Consider the following 23,986-nt stretch of genomic DNA (forward strand, 5'->3'; position numbering starts at 1 on the left):
AAATGGGAGCAGCATTTAATTTGAAATTCAAAATTGTGATCACACTTGCATCTTACAACCATTTTTCCTGAATGAAAAACAGAACTTATCCTTCAGCCCCCTTCCAAGGTCACAGCTCCTCCAAGAGCAAAAACTGCACTCCAGTATTACTAAGGAAAAGAATGAATATGTTTATTGAACTATGAAAAAAGGCCCAAAATAAACCCAGCACTATCATAGCCATTTGGTTTTGTCTTGTACAGGAGGAAATCCTTTACAAGTCAGGATACGTTTTTAAATTGGCAGAGCAAAGACTTGTCCCAAGGTCCTTGAAACACAATTGCTTTCTAAAAAGGACTCAGTACTTCAGTTTACTACTATAAAAATCAAAATAAACCCCATGGAACGTGGATTGGTAGGTATTGGATTGCTAGGATTGGTAGGCACCTCTTGGCAGTTTTTTCTGTTACTAGAGGAGCTTTTGACAGGAACTGGACCAAGACAGAGGCAGGTGAAATGTCACAGCTTCCATTGGCAGGATGTCCCCTCACCACCTTTTTCAGAGGGCAGAATTTGTTCTGTCACCATCCAGACACCTGGGGAAGGAGGTCACGCTCTCTCTGCACTCTCCCACGCATCCAGTATCTTGCCAGGGTATGAACAGAAGACCTAAACGAGGTAACACTGCCCAAGCATTGGGGCAGGCAGGGATACTGAGTGTGTACAGCAGCATCAGCAGCTGAAACAATCTGAAATGAGCCAGGTGAAAGTCACACACATTGGTTACCTTGGACAAACATCCACCTGCAGCGGCAGCTCGGGCAGCAACAGGGCAGGGACTGGGGCAGCAGCCAGCCCCAGGCTCCAGGGATCTGTGAAGGGGGGGCATAAATAGAGGAACAAAGCACAGGGTGGAAAGAAGTAGACGAAAGGTGTAGAAAGAGGGTGAAGGGGGGGAAAAATCTGGCAACTCTATACACTCCTGTATGTATATAATGCATATTTTGTCTTCTGTTTTTGATTTAATGGGCCCTTAGTTCAGGACAGGCCTGCAGCAGTTTAGGGTGCTTACTTTGATAGGATATGGCCAATGACTTATGCAAAATGGAATCTGGAAAGCTCAAAACCCTCCTCCTTTGTCCATCAATATTCTCCTGGCTCTATGCAAGTTCTGAGAAAGAACAGCTCATGGAAAAGTATAACTTCATCCCCAACTGCCTTCTGATAACCTAAACCCCAATGGCAGCCCTCCCCACTAAGAACCGGGTGTGACATTTCCACTTCAACACTGAACCACCACAATTCAAGAGTTCAGCTATGCCTCTATTTTGTATTGCATGGAATGCAGCAGGCATTGTGGAGAGGGAGGAATTACCAGTGATCTCCAAAACCTGCTCATTTCTCTGCAGCCACCATGGGCACAGGGTAAAGGAAAGGAAGTTTTGTGCAGGTACCAATCAGCTACCAATAAACCAAACCCCAATGATCTGTATCTTTGTTTCTTCTCTTGCATCTTGCGAACATGAGGTCAGCTGGCTAGTGCTCCATCACAGCAACGTATTTTTTCTTCCCAATGTGGTTTTCGCACTGGAATCTTCACACAGACCATCACAACGTAATTATAGAGGAAAGCACAAAAACTGGAGTGACTCCAACATTGTCCATGGACTTTACTAACCACTTGGATTTGTGTACAGAAACTGAAGCAAGGAAAGGACTGCTCCCTGCCAGAGCAGATGAGTCACACCAATTAAAGCAACAAGGAAAGCAGAAAATAGGGCAAAGTCATTCCTCTTGAAGGAATGGTGTCAATGAAAGCACAAAGTCTCATCTACACAAACACAGAGAAAGACAAGCGACAGGAATGGAACGTGAACTACTCTCAGTAAAGGATTTTTTAATAGTGATCAAAGCAAAAGCTCCCAATATACTAAAAAAAGCTGCTTCAGATGCACTTATTTTTAGCATGCACTTCTTCCTGTAAGAGATCAAACTACAGCACTGAGGTCTCCAGGAGCCACTTGGAACCCAACCTACAGGACAAGGCTCAAATTCCGCTGAAGGAAAAGCAATGGCTTGAGCCTTTCTGAAAGGGAATGAAGTAATGCTTGATGAAATGCAGCATCTTCTTCGCAAGTTAAAGAATTAAGTGGTCCTCCAGCTTTTCAGAAAATCATGTCTAGGTGAGTTGGACATTTGCAAAATTTGTGTGTTCCCTTAGAAACAAGCAGTGTAAAAAACAAACCTCCATGTTATTACAGAATCTACATTGCCCAAGAAATTTAAAGTCTCAAACAATATGAATATTAAGAGACCTTCTACTAAGTCAACAGCCAAGTACATCATTTAGATGTACCCAAGAAGTTTCACACACAAGCCTTAAGAAGGCATAACTTGTGAATTTTGGCTTTGAACCAAATAATCAAATTTGGGTTCAAATTTTGAAGAAGTTAGCAGAAAGGAAATACTTAAACAGAAGTTAACATAAACCACATACCACTGTTTTTCAGAATAGAAGCCTGGGCAAATACACGTAGCACTAAACTTCAAGTTGTTTCCTTTAATATTTACAAAACTGGTTTTATTCTTAGTTGTTCAGAAAAAGGATTTTAAGTATTAGCACCTACATTGTAAATGTCTCAAACTTAGATTTACACTTGAAATAAAGCCACACGCAGTCAGTTAAGTGAACTTATATTCTTCCATTTCTGAGTATTTCAGTAGAGCACCAAGAGGGAAAGAGCAACATGTGAGTAACCAGCAAGCTGTTCTCAGCTGTGAGACACAGGCCCAGGTGCCTTCCTGGGACAGGATTCAGAAGGTCAGAGTTTTCCAGCACACTCCAAATCACCTCAGTTTTAGTTATTTATAAGGTGAAATTTCTATGCAAGTTTATAAAACCCATCCAGCTACATGTTAGTTTATTAAACCACAGTTGACCTGAGATGCAATTAGAATTTTGACATTTTTCCATACTTAGTTCACAAGTTTATTATGAAAAACACTGCAGCTCTGTCCTGCAGTAACATTGTTTTACAGAAAAAAACAGTTCTGTTCAAAGTAATTCACTATCCTTGGACAATTACAAGGGACAATATGGTAGGGCAGAGTGGAAAAGGGAACTGAGTGCAGACAAAAAAAAAAAATCAATACAATTAAATTAAACAGTATTCCCTGAAAATAAAACAAACAAACAGTTTCAGAACAAATATGAGGCCTTGGTACTTATTTTAAAAATGTTCTTTAAGCTTCAATGATTGTTTGCTGCTACCCTTATCTACAGTCATGCTGAATAAAGCTATAGCTAAATGGAAAGTTAAATGTATTCACGAGGTGTTAATGTCTACATCTTATTATTTGCAGTCTCTCAGAGAAAGCAAAAGTAACTACAAATAGCGCTATGCCAGAAACTGGTTTCTTGACCAACAATGTTGCTTCAGCATGCAATGAACTGGTTCATTCTAAAGTGGTCACAGTTGTTGATGACAAGAGGCTTTGTACTGAATATGGCACGTCTTTTGGTCCATGTGAAAACAAAGTTTGAATGTTAAATATTTTCTGACACTTTGGAGTTACTGTTGCTCTTCCCATTTCCTTTAGGTCAACATATGGTTCATGGCAATACTGTACAGGTCTAAAATCTCTTTACAGGAAGTAGTCTGGGGTGCGACGAGTAACATGCGGTTCACCTCTACGCGGTGCCGGGTCGAACTGCAAACTGAAGAGCACAGACAGCAATGAGAACGAGAGCTCAGCCTTCATTCAGGGATGTTCTAGCCATCAGTTACAGGAGCAGTGGTTTAACACAAGTGAGTCTCTGCAAGTTTTATCAACCAAGGTAACTTTTCTACAACAAGTGTTCCAGCTCTTCCACTCCTGTTAGTATGTACTTTTAACCATCACATTTTAAATTCCTCTTACCATGAAGGGCTGGAGAGAAATTAATTTTAGCTTTAAGACTCAAACTGCTTGAACATTCATATCTATCATAAAGTCTCCAGTCATTATCAAAGAGGGCAGTATGCACAGGGCTTTTGCCTCAAATTTACTAATAAAGCTGCTCCTGCAGTAGTTAATTAGAAATCTCATTTAAAGACCTGACACCCAACACCTGAAGAATTAAAAGGTTCCAGAAGTCTCCTGCCCAAGACCAACAGGAAGGCATTTCCCTTAGATGTCACAGACTACTCCTGCTCTCAAATCACATCCCTACACAGTAAGTCATTAAAATCCAGGTAGTTATACAAAACAAAACTGAAGAGTCTCACTTTCATCTAACAGAGAAGATCTCAACAGACACTGTTCCAGAGGCTTGACTTCAAGACTTTAAATGTGACTAACCCAACAATTCCACACTCACTCCACCTCCCAAAAGCTTAGAGAGGGGAAAAAACCCATACTTTAACATAATTAAATGGGATCTTCAAATCACAAGCAACATAATTCTCATTTTAAAATATACTTACAAGGAGTATTTTAGAGTGTCATCAAGTTCCATAATTGCAGCCTGGTTGCCACAGCGGTAACAATAGTTTGGAGCACTGAAAATTGTTACTACATTCCGATCATGGCACCAGTTGTACCCCTGGAGAGGAAGGAAAAAAATAATTCAGACAACCAAATTAATGTACCCCATGTAACTACCTGACTACAAACCAACCTTTTTATGTGCACAGCCCTAAGTGGCATTTGTAGGGTTACTTTAAAGAAGCTTAAAGTTGTATCTTTTTTCCTCTTCTGGAGAGAAAAAGGGTAAAAAGGAATTTTAGCCTTCATAGGTTGCTTCCTACTAGTAAATATGAGCTAGATATTTAAAAGAAACAACCCACCTAGCAATATTTCTCCATTGCATTAGCATTAAATAGCTAAAACAGCAAGTTTTAACTGAAGTACACAATCCATTCGGAACCTTCAACTGTTACCACCAAAACCAGACATACATTTAAAGATTGGAACTGCTAGGAACAACTAGAGACCAAGAACAAAAGCACGAATCCAAGCTAAAAAGAAAAATTACACCTTTTTTTCCAAGAGACACATATTTAAAAACCTTTTTATCTACACACAAATGCAATACCACATCTAGTACCAAAGCCTGGTTTGAGATATTGCTGTAAATTTTCAGGAAAACAAGGCCAAAATAAAAAGGTTACTCCACTGTCAAATTCCTTTAGTAGCACGTGAATACTGCCAAGGTCAAGTTTCTGGAATACTCTTAGCTGGATCATCACCTGCCACAGTAGCATAAGTACATCTCTCACACACAGAGCATGGAATAAATGGACCAAGAACACAATCCAAAGTTTGAACACACAGGATGTCCTGCTCACCTCCATTACCAACTGATGAGCTCTTGAAACCAACGTAAGGCCATTAGCATGGTTAAAGGTTTCTGAAATATCCTGTCCAAATGTGTAACCTGCACCTCGAGGAGAAATTCCCCAGCCACCGCGATCATCTGGATCTGACCATAGCAAGTCACACATTGGACCCTGTAAGAGATGGAGATGATGTTTCACAGGTGAAGTGCAAAGAACCAAAAGCAAACAAAACCCAAAAATGCTTGCACTTGCACCACCCCTGCACAACTCTTTGAGACTTAATATGTTTCTTTAATCAAGAACATGCCCCTCATTTTTCCTTTAAAAAATTCAGAACAGGAAGACAACAGGCCATTTGATATTGCTAAGCTGATTTAAATTTCATTTTCAGCCAGCAAGCTTAACCCCCCAATACATGCTGAATCATCAATCTTATTGGCTTAGGAAATGATTTTTCAGTACCTCATGGGGAACTTCCTGCAAGCGATCAAGTGCTCTGATGTGATCCAGTGTATCTATAGATGGAGAGAGGCCACCGTGTAGACAAAAAATCTGCAAGAGTTAAGAAACATGAAGTTTATTTGCATTAATCAGTGCAGTTATAACAGTTCAGAATAAATTATTACGAGAAAATCTGCATGAGATTCCTTTAAAGATGAGAACTGACAGAATGCAATGTTAAGAACTCCATTTACAATAAAAAACATTCAGCTTTGTCAAATGCCAACATACCTGGCCATCCACCAAGGCAGTTAGAGGCAGGTAATCAAAAAGGTCTGTAAAGTATTTCCAAACATTTGCATTTCCGTATTTCCTTAAACATTCATCATAGAAGCCATAAACTTGTGTGATTTGCCTGCTTTCATGGTTCCCTCGAAGAATTGTGATACGTTCGCGGTAACGGACCTAAACGGAAGAGTTTATTTCAGCACATCAATGAGCAACTCTTCCCCAGAACAGAATTGGCACTCCTCAATCCCTGCCACACATCAATAAAGCAATTAAAACCATTCTAAAGATTATTATATAATAACCTTTAAGGGAAAAAAGGACTCATTTACTCCAATCTTCAACTGCCAATTACTTCTGAGATTAATTACAAGTTGTATTTATTATTACCAGGGGACTTCACTACACCTGTGCATTAAGCTGATCTCTCCAAGCAAATTCTTAAAGACTGCTACTTAGGCAGGTAAAAAATGAACACCCATTTTAGATAAAGCTCAGGCTTGCACCTGAACATTTTTATTTTTTTTTTAAAGTGACTTAGAAAACTAAGAAAGCCAAGAAGTCAGCTTCAGTAGTTTTAATACCAATGCAGTGAAAATCATAATAGATATTAAGTGTAGTAAGGATAGTAATGATATATTTTATACAAGACTGCAAAGCTGAGAAGAAAAGTTACCTTAAGAGCTACAAGCAATGTGACTGTTTCGACTGAATAATATCCTCTGTCAACATAGTCCCCCATAAACAAATAGTTTGTGTCTGGTGATTTGCCTCCAATTCTGAAAAGTTCCATGAGGTCGTGAAATTGTCCATGGACATCTCCACAGACTGTGACTGGACATCGCACTTCTTGTACGTTGGATTCTTTTGTCAAAATTTCTTTAGCCTGTAAAGCAAAAAAGCACAAACTGTGAGTTTGTCTATGAAGAGCTGTTTTGTTCAAAGCACACTCCACCACTTCCAACTAACTCTGCTACCTGATCTCTTTAGGGACTTTTGTCCCTTCCTTCCCTGAAGGACTCGAGGGAGAAGTTTATCTTTACTTAAATGCCATTAAAACAGCATTTCACTTTATGAAACCCCATATTAGTAATTAGTAGTTGGGTGGCTTTTTTTCCTCCTTGAGGACGGTATCTTAAGTAAAAGCTCAGACTTTCTACAAAAATGGTTCTGTGAAACACAGAACAATGAACACCACTACTGGAACTTTAAAAGTTCTTAAGAATTTTGAAAAATTGAATCTAAAAATCCTGCCAACATCTTGCTTCCAAAAGCATGAACTCTGACACAGCCAAAACACCACCAATTCCTTGGCACTCACCTGTACAAGCATCTCCAACCCACCTGCAAAGGCAGGGAGTCCTGCATGAAGCAGAATGAGAACAAACAGCCACTGGTACCAGCAATTACAGAGCAGGCCATTACCTGCACAGGTTCTCTCAAGTTTTGGGATTAAACACAAACTAGTAACATCAAGTTGTGTCTTCATAAACCAAAAGTGGCTAAGATGTTTGTCATCACCATTTTTTCCCAAAAAATTGTGTATATAAAAGTTGTAGACAAAGGTAATTTGTATGAAGAAGCATAGGCTAAATATAGCACCAGAAAGGTAATTCTGAAATAATGCAAGACAGTGGTTACAGTTTGTTCTCAGAACAGTCACCAGACACATGCCACAATGATTTGCTAAATCAAGAAGCTATTAGAAATATAAATAGTAACGGGTTTACTAGTTACCATCTCCTAAAACTTCCCTGTTTTTCAAGAATCAATGCTCCTATTCAAAAAGGATCCTTTTTTACCTCATTAACTCAATTACAAGAAAATACATAAAAATTATATTCTAATCTATAACAAGTTGTCTACAAGAAAGTGGCTGACACTCCCACCCAAAAGTGGTGTCACTGTCCCACACATCATCCTGGCTGACCACCGTGGTCACCACTTCAAACAGAAGCAACACCTAAGTTTAATGACGGAAATTCATGAAATTCAATGTTTCACTGCAAAGAAATGCAAATACACGGCATGGCTAAGCACCCTGCACAACACAAAGCTTCAGATGTCACTGCAGACGTATTTACATCAAAAGTCAGTCTCATATGACAGTTCCCACTTGCGCTGTGCCCAGTACCAAAGATAGGTCATTCCTGGCTTGTGGTCAATGCTTAAAGTGCAGATGTATTTTAAGATAGCCTGACTTGAGCTAATTTTAATGCAGTGACACTCACCGGATGTTTTGAAGGTGTTTTAACAGCCTTAGCCTCTTCTAACACTCTCTTACATTCAGAAGCATTAGCCAGCTTAATTCTCCTTTAAATAGAGAACATCACAGATGCTTACAGCACTTCGATATAAAAAACCTCCTCTTTAATGAGAATGTTTCTACCTCTGGATTTTCTTAACACCCTTGAAGCACTGCACAAAGAATGCAGCATTCATTTTTCATCAAAGGTATGCAGCGTTTGTGCTGAGAACGGCAGAGTTCTCAGCAATTGAGTTGTTGCTTCCTCAGTTTCTGAAATATTAAATCTCTCAAATACACACATGACCAAACACATAGAGAAGTCAGACAGCTGCTCTGATGGAAAAAGACTGTTCCAGGTCAATTTGCAAAACAGCAACCTCCGTTTAAATCCTGCAGTGGAGGAATGCTGGTGCAGGGATTCCAACATTTCCATGTTTTAAAACCAGTTTCATGTAGACCGTGTTATGAACTGTTTAGTTCATTTACACTCTTCTATCCCACAGTATCAGAAGTGGCACATACTCAAATGCTTAAACACTCGGCTCTATAAAAGAGCTTCAGCAAAGCTGAAGGTAGAAAAAATAATATCGTGAAAGCAAGCCACCAACAAGCAGTCTATATATCCCAACTTTTATAATGAATTCCTATAAAAAGGTAAAGTTAAAAAAAAAAGGACTTTTAATATACCATAACAATACAAACACAAGTTGGTAAGACAACAGTAGATTTAATACTACAGTTTCACAATGGCAAATTGTGATCACTAATACTACTCCTGCAGCATCTGTGCCCCTGACCTTGCACTGGATCACACACAGCAACTCCACCTGGTTCCACTCCCTCTTTTTATTGATTCTTGAAGGTGCTGCTCGCTCACCGCATCACACAACTCCCTCCCCCTACCCACCCATCCTCCTCTCCACCAAATGGACTTCCCATCAACAGCTCTCCTACACTTCCTCACGCAGAGGAAGCAGCAGAGCACTCCTCAGCACTCTCCAGCAGAAGGCAGAAAACTCCTTGATCCAACCATCTGACAAAAGAGAACTGGAAAGACACACACACATCATCCCCTGAATTTCAAACAGCCCGGGACCTATTGCCACAAAGGATAATAGTGCAACAGTGCAGTATTTTAACATCAACATTTTGAAACATCCAGGCTTTACTGACTAGCATCAGGACAAACAATGATAAAATTCACAGATTTTCTCAAGCACCTATTAATTCTTTTTTATCTCTGCCTTTTTTCAGCTCTCAACAATTCCTACTATTAAGACAGCCCTGAACTTCTCTACACCTCCAACACTTAATTAATCTTTTTTACATAGTAGAATACCACCACAAGTCAAACCTCTGTGGTGCAAGATACTTAGGCAAAAACTTGTTATCAACAACCTACCATATTACAGTTGTAAAACCCTGCCTCTGAATCAGTTTAATTATTTTTTCAGCACTACACTCTCAGATTTCAAAATAAAGTGCAAACACATACAGAGTAAGACTGCAAAGAACATGTTACTTCAAGTTGATAAATGCTAATTTTACAGCCAATTACCAAAGAAGTCAAAGACAAAAAACACACAGCTGTGAGACAGTTACACAAGAAGAGTACAAGAAGAACCAAGTGCAATGCTGTCATAAACACTACTGCTGAGGTGGAAAGTCACATATTTTACTCAGAACAATCTCAAAGTCCAAACAATAAGCAGTAAGTATCAAATACATTTCAGCTTAGTCATAGTGACTGGAATTCATTCTGACTTGAAACTGGCTTACTCAGTCATTTCTCTGCAAAGAGAAAACTTGCACAATCCCAAAACTTAACAAGAATAAAACCAACATTGGTTTAAACACATCAGAAAACAACCAATTTTCACTTTACTATAAAAAAGAGTAGCACTGCATAAAAACTCAAGCTAGTACTTAAGAATTAAACCATTCCTGGCCTGCTGCACATCATCTAAAGGCCCAGCTGAACAGTACCAAGCTGCTTTGGTGGCTCTGTTTACAAAGCACATCTCTGCAAGGTGCTGGTCTTAAAACACAAAGATCAGCTTCATTTTTTTTAAGACAGTACAAGATCCAAGTGTATGAACTACCATGGATAAGAATTTTGAGAAGATGGCTATTAAAGTCACTACCATATGATTTTCAGATCCTCAGTTTATTAAGATGCATGGATTGTATACATGCAGATGTATCTCTTACTTCCCCTGCTCCCTCCAAATATTTTTATCCTATCTGCCACAAATTAGGGCTCAGAGTTGAGTGCCATAAAAGCCATAATCCATCTATTTTACTTCCTCAACTCAGTCTGTGTTGAGGATATGCAAGCTTCCCTTATGAGCAATGTACATCATCAACCTTGTTTCACAGAAATAATTTCCAGGGGTCTATTTCTACAAAATCCTCTGAATTAATCTGTACCCAAATTCCTCTGTGTTTCCAAAATATACCAGTTATTTTGTAATTACTCTGAGCCCTTCTTAGGTCCCTACATTCTAGCATGAGCTCTGACAAGCCAGCCCAATTATCTACCACAAAAAACTCTGGGGCACATAAAAGAAAATAACAAGACCCAAACCAAACAGTAAAACATCACTGTATCTGTGTAGAACTGCAAATCAATGCTTGAAGCATCGCTATGAACTAGTCACCTAAAGATTACCACTACTAACTCAGTAAAGAAAATACAACCATTATTTCAATTAGACAACACAACCCCAAAGTCATGGTTGCAGATGGACACGTGTCATTCTTGGCAGACCAGAATTCACAGCTGCAGCCCACCACGCTGGCTACTAAAGTGTGTAATGAGAAGAACCCACTGTAACCAAGAAATAGTTATTTGTAGTTACCATAAAGATATTTTGATGAGATTGAAGACTTCAACCACACCCATAATTTCCTGTCACCAAGGTGCACAGGATGTGACTAAAGACACAATGATCAGCTAATTGGGATGAGTACTGGTTTTAGATGTTCAAACATCATGACCTGGAAAAGGTTCCAGTTCCAAGCAAAGTCATCCATTACAGTCAGCAATTCTCCTGCAGAGTCAATGCTTTTCAATTTAAAGATTTCCCCACTCCTCACATGGGGAAGAAAGAGAGCAGGTTCAGACAAAAAAGGCTTATTTTTTAAAGCAAAATGTGTTTAAATTCACTGACATTTCAAACCAAACTAGATAAATTAAGCCTCAAATAACACCCTTCTGTGAAGGAGGCATGGCAGTCAGATTACACATGACACAAATGGGAAACTGATTTATGCTGAACTTCACAATCCACTAAGGAGTTCATTGTGAATGTGTAAGTAGGAACAAAATTAAAACACAAAGCTCCCCACTGATATGTAATTATTTAGTATTCCAAAGTAAAACCAAGATTTCCATCCACATAGAAATACTAAGCAGCATAAAACTCTTTTGCCGGAACAGAAGCTGATGCATCTGCATTCTCTCAGGATTTGTGACTAGCACCTACACCTGCTTTTCTAATCTCTTCTGTCCGGGGAGAAGAGAGACCAGTTTAAACAGAAGATATTAGCCAACCAAAAGAGCAACCCCAATGCCAGGACTGCTGTAAGATTAAAATAAGATGACCACTTTCCTTCATTGCCTGTAAATTCTAGAAGGCCTACAAGAAAGCATGCAAGCAGCAAACTTCTGCCAAATAACCCTGCCTTCCTTTGTATTACAAAAGGACTGACACCATTAGACACTTTGATAGTCCCTGCAACATTTCCATCTGAAAAGTTCAGTAGCCTTACAAACTCAGAGTAACTGTTAAGCGTTCTTGCCCTCAGAGGCAAATCTGGAAGAAGGGGAAAGGCTGTTAATCAATCAGTAGTTGACAAGAGCAGTGGGGAGAGGAAGAGGGTCTTCTGAAAGAACTCAGCGTCATGATTTTGATTCCTATAGAAGATCTTAGTATCTTTAAATCGAAGAAAAATAATCTAGGAACAACTTCTTTAAAAAAATATTAACAAGTGAAATAGCTCAGGAAGCCCTAAGCCTTCCTTGCCTCATGGGAGCTCCAAGGAACACAGCAATGACAGCAATGCAGGAAGCTGACCACTTACAGGGAGGTTTTTCAGTCCTCCCTGTAGAACAAGCTGTATTCATTCATTTTGAATCACTCTCGTTTTTAAAATAAGAAATAGGCTAAACCTATTCCCAAACTAGTTGTGCCTGGTATCAACAAGTCCAGCTTCATGCAATGAACTCAAAGTTCTCAACCCTTTTGCTGCAGTAACTCCAACACAGCTTGGCACAGTCCTGCTACAGGTCAGGACACCAGTTGGAGAATGGCATGTCCAACCTCAAGAAAGAGTTTAAAACCAACCAGCAAACCAGAAACATCTGCACTGGAAGGAATGTACAAAATATTCAGCAGAAATATTGGAGGCCTACTGAGTAACTGAGCTCTAGTATTCATTCTTTAGTTAGGAATAAACTTTTTCCAGCTTAATATACACTACCTGAAAAAAAAGAACAGCCTTACTGAACACAGCATAGTGTTTAAGGGTCCCTAAGCAAGAGTGAAAATTCAATCCCTGCTCCTGTGATTCCCCTCACACAGACCTCCGCATGAGGCCAGACTAAGGTTTGGGTTTTGTGCTGGGCAAAGCAACCCAGGTGAGTAACTGTAAATGGCTCAGCAGCGATCACAGAGCAGCACTGTCATCACATCTGAGGAGGCAACAGCCTCAGCACAGGTAGATCTGGAAGAGGACATCAGTCTTGCAGCCTCATCCATGTCTTCAGCCTCAAACTGGCAGAACTCAAGTAGGAACTTGCTCTGACTTAGGAGTGCTTTCTGCTGTTAACCTAAACTATGCCCAAAACAACACAACTATCTTTCACTCCTACTTGATCACAACTAATATTGCAACTAAAAAGCAAAAAAACAAAGCCAAACATCTCACTGCTAGCACAACTCAATCTTCACAGAACCTACTAGAATTGAAATAAAAAACAAACCCAGAAAGCTGCTGATGGTACAATCACTGGCACATTCAAGACTAAATTTTTATATGCACATCAAGATGTTGCATGTGAATCCAGACAAGGTGAGAAGGCTGGCAAGGCTGACTCTTCAAATGCCCTCTGTGGAAAGAGACAATTTCCATTTTTCATTATCAACCATAACAGAAACCAAACAAAATGAAACAAAAAAACAAACCACCACAAAAAAAAAAAAACCCACAACAAATCAGAACACTGGGTATCAAACGATTTTTTTTAAAGTGTTCAAGAATAATCTAAAACACAGTCATTTAAATGTTACAAAAGGCTTTGTACACTACACTTGTAACTCTTCAGAGACAGAAGGTATAACTACAGGGCACCACCAATGACTTGATCTCTAGGTATGTTCAACAAAGCAGCAAAGGAGCCCTAAACCACCCTCTGGTCTCCCAGAGCCCCTTGGACAGCTGCTGAGGGGCCCTCCCGCCATTGGCAGCGGCGTTCCCTGGCTACAGAATCCAGAAGCCAGTGCACTGGCAAGGCAGAACTGCAATGCTGCACATTCCTCCTCTGCCAGGGGCAGAGAACACAGAACCTGCCAAATGCACAGCCCACCACACAGGGCACACTCTCACTACCTGGGAATTCTGTTGGGACAAGTTTCTTGGCTGGTTTACAGCAAGTTCAGACAGGAACATTAATTTTCACAATAATCTTAGTCTGAAGAATAGTTAGCTATACATGATGGATATGGGAATACAAAAGCTAGCTAATGGAAAAGCCCTTGCAAATGCAGCTGGAAACAGTTTAAAACATCCACTCCTGGTCAAAATAATCAGCTAAGAAAGGGAACACCTGAACAGAATGGAATGTAGGAAGCGGAAGGGAAATCTGCCTGTGTCTGAAAAAGAGGTTGGACAGACAGCTCAGCTTAAAACACAGGAGTGAGATCCACTGAACATGTAAGTTTGGTGTATTACAGGAACTGAACTTTGACTGCACAGGCATTTTTTGACCCAAAAGAAACCCTCATCAGAAACATCCTCTCAGAATTAAGTCACTCAGCATAAGCTAAATGAGTTTGCGTAACTCGCACAGCTGCAGTGGGTAATCTTTGGTTACAGAACATCTAACTTGGAAGATCAGATGCTAAAATGAAAATTCTACGACGGAAAAAAAATTAGAAAAATATACCATGAACAAGGTACACACCAGAAAACAGTACGGCCCAGAAACACATTTACACTACAAAAATTAGCAACGGTGACAAATCAAAAAGCAAATGTAACCAATATCATTGTTACAGATCAAAAACCGCACGAGTCAAACCCTGAATCAAGGTTTCTTAAATGCCTTTCCCAGTATCAGCCCTTCACTCAGTTTAACGTATTTTGGCTAGCAGCACTATCTATTCAAAGGTATTTCACTAGCAATTCAAGAACCCTGAAACGCTTTACACAGTATATATGACCAAATACTCACACCTCTCTCCAAAAACTGGAGATGCCACACAAACTCACTAAATTACAGAGTAGTGTTTCTGAGGGAGTGGCTCTGACACCTCCTTCTGCACCTGCACTAGATACTTTCTGCAATAACCAAAGCAAATTCTATCCAAAAATTCACCTCATTCCTTCGTGCAATTTTAGACTGTCATCCCACCTTCCTGAACAATGTGCCACACCCCCAGTTCCTGCGACAAAGGGTATCTATACACAGAGGAGACAAGACCATTTCCCTCCACCGTCACAATGTATGGGAAAGAAACTAAACCGGCATCCTTTCATTCAAAATGGCCAGTGGAAAAACTCTCACCTGGCCATAAAGGACTTCCTTTCACCTCTGCCAATAAACAATTCAGCACTAACAGGACAAACACTGCTGACACTTAACAGTAACTGTACTGGGTATATTTTGACCACTTCTTTAGAACTTGCACTTCTCAAATGCTGAAGCAAAGCACACACAATTGGTCGCTCAACTGATGTAGCATTAAACACACAGCACGTACTAAGCCTAGAGTAATTTAATTGCCACGCAGAGGCTGATTATTTCAAATCATTTGTGAAAGTATAATGTAGTATTCATGGTTACAAATTACTTTAGACTTCGAAGATGTTTCTGCCCAGTTCCCACCACCACCATCACCCAGGTAACTAGGCTCAGTGAAAGATACACCAAGAAAGTAACTGGGATGCACAAATGGCCACACAATTATCACGTTCGTAAAAAGCTGTTAAGTTCTTCAGGTATCAATACTGAAATACAAGAGAGCCCTTAGGCTTCTTCTTATTAGACAGGCACCAGTCTGCACACATGAAGCCCCAGCAGATCAAGAAATACTCGTCAGGGAGATCATCCAATCAAACTGTGTTAACAGGAAAAGCCCTTAATTTTTTAAAATTGTTTATTTTAACTAGCCCTAGCTGCAATTCAGTGTGGTGAAGAACAACAGTTTATACCTAGTAGGGTCTTCATCTGTCCTTTGGAACAATAGCTGCATTTGACACTGTCCTTAAGCTATTCACGGAAAAACAGCCTTTTGATGTGATTACATCCACAAAACTACTTAAACAGTCCAAACAAAGAACAACCCAGTGAGGTTGATGAAAGTCAGTGCTGGGAACATGGAAACACATTAAAAAAAGTGCTGTCCCTCAGCACAAAGGTGCAGAACTGAGCTCTCACCCAACTTCCATGAACATGGCAGAGACAACAAGATGGAAAACTCAAGAGTTCAAGGGCCTACTTCCAATTCCTTCCATCAGCAATCATGAAGAAACTTAATTACTCTTAGCAGAAAGTCCAAGTAAATCCACCTGTAGTTATCAGCAACAAATCAACCTTCCCTAACATCACCAGCCCTGTGGCTGAACTCTGCACAGTGCTGACCACACGCCTGGCACACAGAGAGAACGGTCACCCCACCCAGAGCACCCCCAGACCCAACTCAGGCAACACAAAGGCTGCTGCTAAATAATACTTTGATTGGCAGATTTCTCTTCCACATTCTCATGGTCTCTCATCTCAACACATGGTAGTCAGACACAAAGTTTTCTGTTCTTTTTTACTTTATCATTATCTTGGTGGTGAGCATTACACATTTATCCATAAATGCAGCTCATTTCTATTCTTCACTGGGAAAAAATGAAAATGTCATCTTGTGCAACACTGATGCCTGGGACTGCATCTTCTGTAAGGAATTTCTAGTGGTATGCCTGCTTCTCACTGAACCAAAACGCCCAGAACACTGAAAGCTTTTTGTACATTATACATTCCTCGAGGGCCTGCAATGTACCATACAGCCCCACAAAATGTGGGATTCAGGACTCAGCACCCATCAGTTCATAAACGATGGCAAGTGAAATACTTGCCTCTCACATAAAGCAATACAAGGAAGAAGCTGGACCGCCGTCATTGGAGACGCACATGGAAATAGCCAGGCGGTGACATTGCCACTTGCTTGCAACAGCCTTTAAATACACAGCCTGGATCAAACGGAAACAGTGTTGAGTTGCTGGAATACAAGTGAACTAAAATCTGTACAGGAGCAAGAGCTGGTCTGGCCAAAATCACTACAAATTCTTTTTTAAGTTCATAGACAGTCCTCTCGAAAAAAATTGCTTCCAAAACAACCTGATGTAGTATTTGAAAGCATGATTCCTATTTAAAAATATTCTAGCTACTTTCTGTGGCAGGTACATAGGCCTCTTTAGAAGCCTGTACATTGATAACTTCATGTATTCCTTATACCCAGTTCCCAAAAAAATTCACAAACATTCCATTCAGTCTAGAAAGAGATAAAACCATCAGTGATTAAAAAAAAAAAAAAAAACCCAAACAAACAAAAACCACCACCATCATCCCTCATCTATGAGGTTACATCCACAATTAGAATTTAACTGGAAAATGCCTCTGGATGTTACTAGAACAAAATTTTCCCGAATTTCCAAGACACGATCTGTCCTAAGTTAGCTTTACAACCTTTTTAAGCTATGAGTGTCTCAATCAACACATCGCCCTGTAACATCCACGTCTCAAACCACCACCATAAAAATATGGAGTTATATAGGATCGCAAATGTTTATTCTGTGAATTTCGTGAAACCCAGAATCTTATTGAGGGAAACCAAAACCCCAAAGCTAATTTACCCTTCAATCAGATATAAATGCGTCTGCTCTTATTCATATCATGAAAAATACAAGAAATAAATCAAAGCAGCAGCTCTTTACCGCGTGGAATTTCCAAGCGCCTACCATAATCTTTTCTTTTCATTATAACAACTCACGCTTTGGGGGGTTGATTTAACATTTTACCCGGGGGGGGTCTCTCGGGGGTCTCTCCCGAGGATCCATCGCGGCCGCGGCGCCATTTTAGGAGGCGCTGAGCGGGCGGGAGGCGGAGCCGAGGCTCCAGCACCGCCGAGGGGCCGCGGCTCGCCCGGCCCCGGCCGCCGGCCCGCTCCCCCCGCCGGGCCGCGCCGAGCCCCCGGCCCGCCCGAGGCCCCGCGCCCGCCCGGCCGAGCGGCACCGCCCCCGCCAGCAGCTCCCGGCGCGGCCCCGCCGCCTCCCCGCAGCCCCTCGCTTCTCACCTTCTCGCAGAGGCTCTTCACCTGCCCCTCGGACAGCTGCTTGCACTCGTTGAGCTGCTCCACCCACTGGTCGAGCTCCTTGGTGAAGACCTTCTCCTCCATCCCGCTCTCCCCCTCCTCCTCACCGGCTGCTGCTGCCGCACCGCCCCGCGGGCCCCTGCGATCCGCGCTCCCCACAGCGGCGGCGGCCGCGACGCGTCAGGGCGGGCGGGCGGGCGCGGGGAGAGGGCGGCCCGGGGCGCTCCGGCTGCGGCAGCGCTGCCGCTCCTCGCTCCGCTCCCTGTAATGGCCGCCGCTGCTGACGTCACCGCCCCGGCCCCACCGCGGGGAGGGGGACGCCGCGGGAGCCGACGGCGCGTGCGCGGTGCCCGGGCGGGGCCGCGAGTGCGCTCTGAGGGGAGGGGGCGGGTGAGGGCAGTGAGCCTCCCGCCCGCCCCGGGAGCGGGGGATGTGCTTCGTCCCGGTCCTCGTTCCCGCGTCTGCTCCTTGACCCCTGGGGGCTGGCGCTGTCCCCATGGAGGGGTCTGTTTGAGGGGCGCGGAGCAGCCCCGCCCGGTCGCAGCCGTGAGGCGGGAGCCAGGGCACTGCCGTGAGGGGTCGCCGGCATGGCGGTACCGGCCTCTCCTGTGCCCGGGTGCTGAGCGCCGGCTCCTCGCGGGGTACAGGCTGGGCAGGGTCCTCGCCTGCTAAGTGCCTGCTGCGGGGTCGGGAGATGATGTTTCTGAGGGCTTTTTGCGGCCCCGCAGTGTTCGTGGTTCCCCCTGCAATTAATGCATGTGGGTATCCCCGGGGCGGGTGCCAAGAGGCTGGTGCCGGGGTCTTTGCAGTGACAGGACGAGGAGCACTTGCCGGAAACTAAACCACAAAAAGTTCCACCTCCACACGAGAAAGAACTTTATTTACTCTGTGGGTAGCAAAGCACTGGAACGGGCTGCCCAGGGAGGGCGTGGAGGCTTTCTCTCTGGCGACTTTCAAAGCCCCCCTGGACGCGTTCCTGTGCCATCTGCTCCAGGTGACCCGGCCCTGGCCGATGATGGGCCGGACTGGGGCATCTCCAGAGGTCCGTTCCAACCCGAACAATTCTGTGATGCTGAGGTCCCGAGCCGGGTTACCGTGTCTGTCAGAGAAGAGAGAAGTGGGGGCACTTGCTGGTGTTGGATACTTTGAAATAAAACTTTTCAGCTCTAAATCATAGGCATTAAATACCATCTTAATTGTACCACTAGGTAGTGCTTAGGTTAAAAAGGCTGCGCTGGATTTCTTTAAAACAATTTATACTGAATGAGTTCATGGAAGTCCAGAGTTTATTATGACCTTTTTAGACAAAAGTAATGTATGAAGTGCAGTGTAAGTGGTCAGTGAAGGAAATTAGTGGTCGACCATTCAGGAAACTTTCAGGAAGGTGGTATTTTTTCAGGAAACTAGTGGTGACCTCAGCTACCTTATTATACTCAAACACTTGCTACCTAAGGGAAAATATGTCAGTAAGACACAGATAAGTTGCAATAAAAAAGAATATAGGAAATATGCAGAACCAATTTCTAATGAATTATGTATTTTATTGCAATCTGCATCTTAAATTATAGAGGAAGATTTCCCCTAAATAACTTACAAAAGGCATGAAATTATCAGTTTAATATTTTTTCACTTAAATGGGTCAAAATGTTGATAAAATATTGATTTGCTAATATCAAGAGGGCACAATAACTTTTCCTAGTTAATTTGTGTTAATTGTCTTGGTCATCACTAGCCTAATACGTAGTCTGACTTGTTAAATTCTTTGCCTGCTATTGAAGGAAATTAAGAATTCCATAGTGAGCAAGGAGTAAGGAATGTTTGCTTTCATGGGTCAGTCTCGGTTTCTTGGTGTCATACTCTCCTGCTAGACAAGTTGGTTTGAATTGCCTGACTTAGGTTTTGTTTATGTTCCAAAATAATTTTGCTGTTCTTACACAGGTTCCCATCTTCAGGTGACCTGAGTTTTGTGCTTCAAGTTGCAGAAGGAAAAGTACCACTCATTGAGAAGTGATAGGTTTCAAGAATTCACTCTGTAGCACATCTTCCCAAAATACTCTTGAGCAAATATATGCGAAGAATATGAAACAATAACATCAACTCTTGTGTAATTTGCTAAACTAAAGTTCATTTTCTTCAATAACTGTTGACTTTCTGGCATATTTACATGTTTGAGGATCACACTGCAAACCATCTACACGAGCTGTGCTTTCCTCACACCTAAAAACCAGATAAAACACGGCAGGATTTCAGTTGCAGTTTTGCAGGCAAACAAGCCAAGTTAACAGTTTCTTCCCACTAGTGTGGATCAGGCTGGACACCTCACAGATTAACAACCACTGCTGTCTCCAGAGCACTTGTGATGGTTCCCAACCCAGCGCTGGTTCCCAGGAGCATAGTGGTAAAGAAAGGAGCACTTGTTTGAAAAGGCTCGGTCGCAGATTTTTTAGGCAATCTCCACTTGGGAAGGGGTCGGTGCTTCAGCTCCCTGCTTGCTGCTGGAAGCTGAAGCTGTGCCAGTCACTACAGGAGAATTCAGGACTCTGCAGAGGAAATTCAGGATTCCTTTATTGGTACACTCACAGAGAAGGGGAAAGCTTTGGTTTCCATCTCCATTCCAAGCATTAGCTCTGTATTTTATCCTCATACTCTTTTGAATTGTCTATATGTGGATCAGAAATCAGATCTCCTTCCTCCCTCTGACTTGAGAATGACAATCAATAGTTTAGAGAATCACAGTTGCTTTTCTCTTCTTAGATATTTATCTGAGCCTTCAAAGGAGAATGTAATAATGACAGGATACGTGCTGTGTTGCATAAATTGGGTGTTTGTCAAGGCTTCAGATACACAGTACGATTAAACTGTAACCTGTGAGATGGCAGTAATAAATCGTATTTAGAATGTGACTATATGCCAGGCATGTGTGTGGTTTGTACCCAGGGAGCTGTCTGGGTGCGGCTGCCCCGGTGAGTCAGGGGTATGGAGGCCACGCTGCTGTGCTGACACCTGAGTCAGGGACCAATGTGTCACATGTGTGGCATTCTGGAGAGAGGTGAACTGGTCAGGCTGACTGCACTTATCTAGCTTTAAGTTATCCAGGTTAGCCTATAGTGCCAACTAATTCTCTACTAGTCTGAAATTAATCTCAAACTCATGGATGAAGTTGTTAGCAACTGCAATAATCTTATCAGTAACACCAACATTTCCATTGTACTATGAGACATCAGTGTTTAAATGCAGATTTATGTGGATTTATATCACACCACCCAACTACACAACGTATTGTCAACTTAGCATTGTAGAGTAAGGAACACGTAAATTAGTTTCTTCACACTTGACTCTCTCTGAATATTTTAGTGATTCTAAATTATCCATCAATGCACGTCCAAAATGTCTGTTGCTATGGTTTTTTAATACTAAATGCAGAATTAAAGGGCTATGCAATACAATATAAAGACTATACTATACAATTTAAAGGCTATACAATAGTGTAATAATGAGCTGTCATCTTTAGATGTAGGCCTGCCAACTTTGATTAATATGTGTATTTCTGCAAGCAAAGAATATAGACACTGGTGCACTAGTGTGGACGTCAACTGCCTCTATGAGGAAAGGGACTTCTGATCAAATAAATTCAGAAGTACACCTCATATAGTCTCTTGCATATTCAGATACCAGCCACTACTGTATAAAATATATGTTTTGTATCTTAATAGTCCCATTAAATCAGATAAGGCTGTCATCTTAGGTAGAACCATTGCAAAAGACCGAAAGAAAAACAGAACACTTTTACATCAGATATTTGTTACATCATCACAAACAAATGCTCTTTCTGTATATTTGACTAATTTCAGAATCCAGCTAGTACATGACAAAATCAGTGACATCAGTAATGCCACTATCAACAGTGGCCCACTCACTTCAATGGAATGGCTTCTGTAAAAGATAGAATCTCATTATTAATTACCTTGTGTACCACAAAACATAGAAATCTGCTAGTTCATCATTCACCCTCGTGTTGTAGATAAAGCAGGAAGTGCAGTGTCTTACTGAAAGGAGAAATTACAGAGTAACCATGAAAATCACATTTTCAAGTCACTATGGTTACAGATATTTCATAGTCAAGAATCTTTTAAAAGCTAGGAATAGAGTGCTGATTCCTCAATGGTAGGGGCTTAATATTTTGCAAATATTGTATGTCCTGCTCTCTCCCTCTGAGTGTGGCACTGAACTCTGTGTCCAGCCTGGCTGGGTAGGGCACTGGGGCAGTGGGTACATCCTTGTGCACCTGAGCACAGGGCCACGTTCCTCCTACCGATCATCTACCAGTTTTTATCCCTAGAATACTTGACAAACACCACCTCTGCCAGGACAAATACTATCACTTTATCGCCAGATGGACAAATACATGATTTCAGCCCGAGGAAACAGATACTGAAATTAACTCACTTTCCAAACATGACAGAAGCATTGAGAGTCGAGAGTAGAGACCCCAGTTCAATAGATACTTGGGCCCATCCTTAAATTCCTTCCTTTTACACAGATAAGATAAACATCTGTGAAATGCCCTGCTAAGCTCATGCTGCGAGGTTTTAGGCTTGCTGATTGCTGGTGTAATGCTCTGATCAGCACAACTTGTGTTACAAGTGCTTTCTTTGGAAAAACTCCTATTATTCAGTCCTTTCCATAAGCTATGTTTAAGTGCACAACAAATTATTAATACGTGCAAGCAGTTGTCATGGAGATAATGTGATTCCCAAGTGCATTTTTTGTAAGTGGCACAAACCTGGCACATCCCACATGCCTTGTATGGACAATTCCTGCATGTTTCCTGTGTTAGATATAGGATAGATATATATCTTTGCTTTTTACGCCAATACCCAGTGGAGAAACCACTGCTTCTGGCTTTCAGATGGCTGGCTTTAGGAATATGAAAAATGTAGGACTTGTAAGACATGGGGTTTTTTTTTAAGCTGCAGCATATTAAAAAGGGGCGGAACAACTAATTTCTGTGAAATCTCAGACACAATGCAACATCCTAATTATGGCTAAAACCTCGCAGGATGTATTTTCTCTCCTCATCTTGGTCCACAGAATTATGCCAAAATGCACTAATTTATCCAAAAGAAGGCAGCTGGCTAATGTAGCTGGGGAGGCTTCAGGGCCATAATGAGGATAGTTTTCCTTCGAATGAGACTGCTATCCTATTAAATGTCTATAAATTCCAGTGACGTTTTGTTTCGGATGATCATAACATTTCTACTCTTTAACTGTGCCCTTGCAAAGTAGTTCACTGTGCACTTCAACCATTCTTACCTTTATTCTGCACCTCTTGTCTGGTCCTGGAGATTGCTGCACTTCAGCCGGGCAACATGTGGCTGTTGGAGCCACTGTGTACCTGTTTATAGGGGTGAATGAAGGAGATTCTCTGCATTTTCTAGCTGTTGCTTCTTTATTCTTTCTCCCTGATATTTACTTATCAGTTAATATTACAATACACTTACTGTCATAATGACCTTGAGCTGGGCCAAGCAGTTAAGCTACAGAAAGGCTGCAAAAAAGAATTGCAGCAAGAAAACTTGAGTTATTGCTCCCTCACTTCCCTGCCCACTGACTGTGGTTTTTTTTCATAGCACTGCCACTGCCTTTTAGTGAAAGAGCATAAACTCATCTGGGGAGTACCCATGACTTCTAGTGCATGTTAATACGATATCCACATTGGTCTGGAGATGTCACAGGTGTCTTGTGTGACAAAACAGGTCCACTCAGCCTGCTAAGGATGGCTTGGCTAAACTGCTGCCTTGGCCTCCAGCTCAGCCTCAGTTCTCAAGCCCAGTTCCAAGCAGTGCTGGCTGCTGATTAAATGCTTCCTCTGGAGAGAGCCTGGGGAGGGAAATTTTCTTCTGAAATCTCTTTGTGTATGTGCTAAAGGACAAAGGAGAAGTTCACTGCACAGGCACACTTAGATCCTGATTTCACTTCACTGTGGTTAACAATTGGATTATAAGTAATAGCTAGTTACAAATAAGAACCTGACCTTATTTTTAACCTAATACTGAATCAGATCTAATTGTAATAGGTGGGTTCACTGCTGTACTTTGCTCTTTGAATATTCTCATTCAGAATTT

The 23,986-nt window shown here is 41.7% G+C and overlaps 1 protein-coding gene across 1 annotated transcript; it reads right to left on the reverse strand.

Moving 5' to 3' along the window:
• Positions 1 to 2,656: 2,656 nt before the first annotated feature.
• PPP2CA (protein phosphatase 2 catalytic subunit alpha) lies at positions 2,657 to 18,142 on the reverse strand. Its single transcript, XM_038149752.1, has 7 exons — positions 17,844 to 18,142; positions 6,706 to 6,915; positions 6,033 to 6,206; positions 5,763 to 5,852; positions 5,310 to 5,471; positions 4,446 to 4,564; positions 2,657 to 3,697 (listed from the first exon to the last, which is right to left on the reverse strand). Exons 1-7 carry the CDS (start codon positions 17,943 to 17,945, stop codon positions 3,625 to 3,627), a joined length of 930 nt encoding a protein of 309 aa, XP_038005680.1. The 5' UTR covers positions 17,946 to 18,142; the 3' UTR covers positions 2,657 to 3,624.
• Between the last annotated feature and the right edge of the window lie 5,844 nt (positions 18,143 to 23,986).

This window comes from Motacilla alba, chromosome 13, assembly GCF_015832195.1.
Source record: "Motacilla alba alba isolate MOTALB_02 chromosome 13, Motacilla_alba_V1.0_pri, whole genome shotgun sequence".
NCBI lineage: Eukaryota > Metazoa > Chordata > Aves > Passeriformes > Motacillidae > Motacilla > Motacilla alba.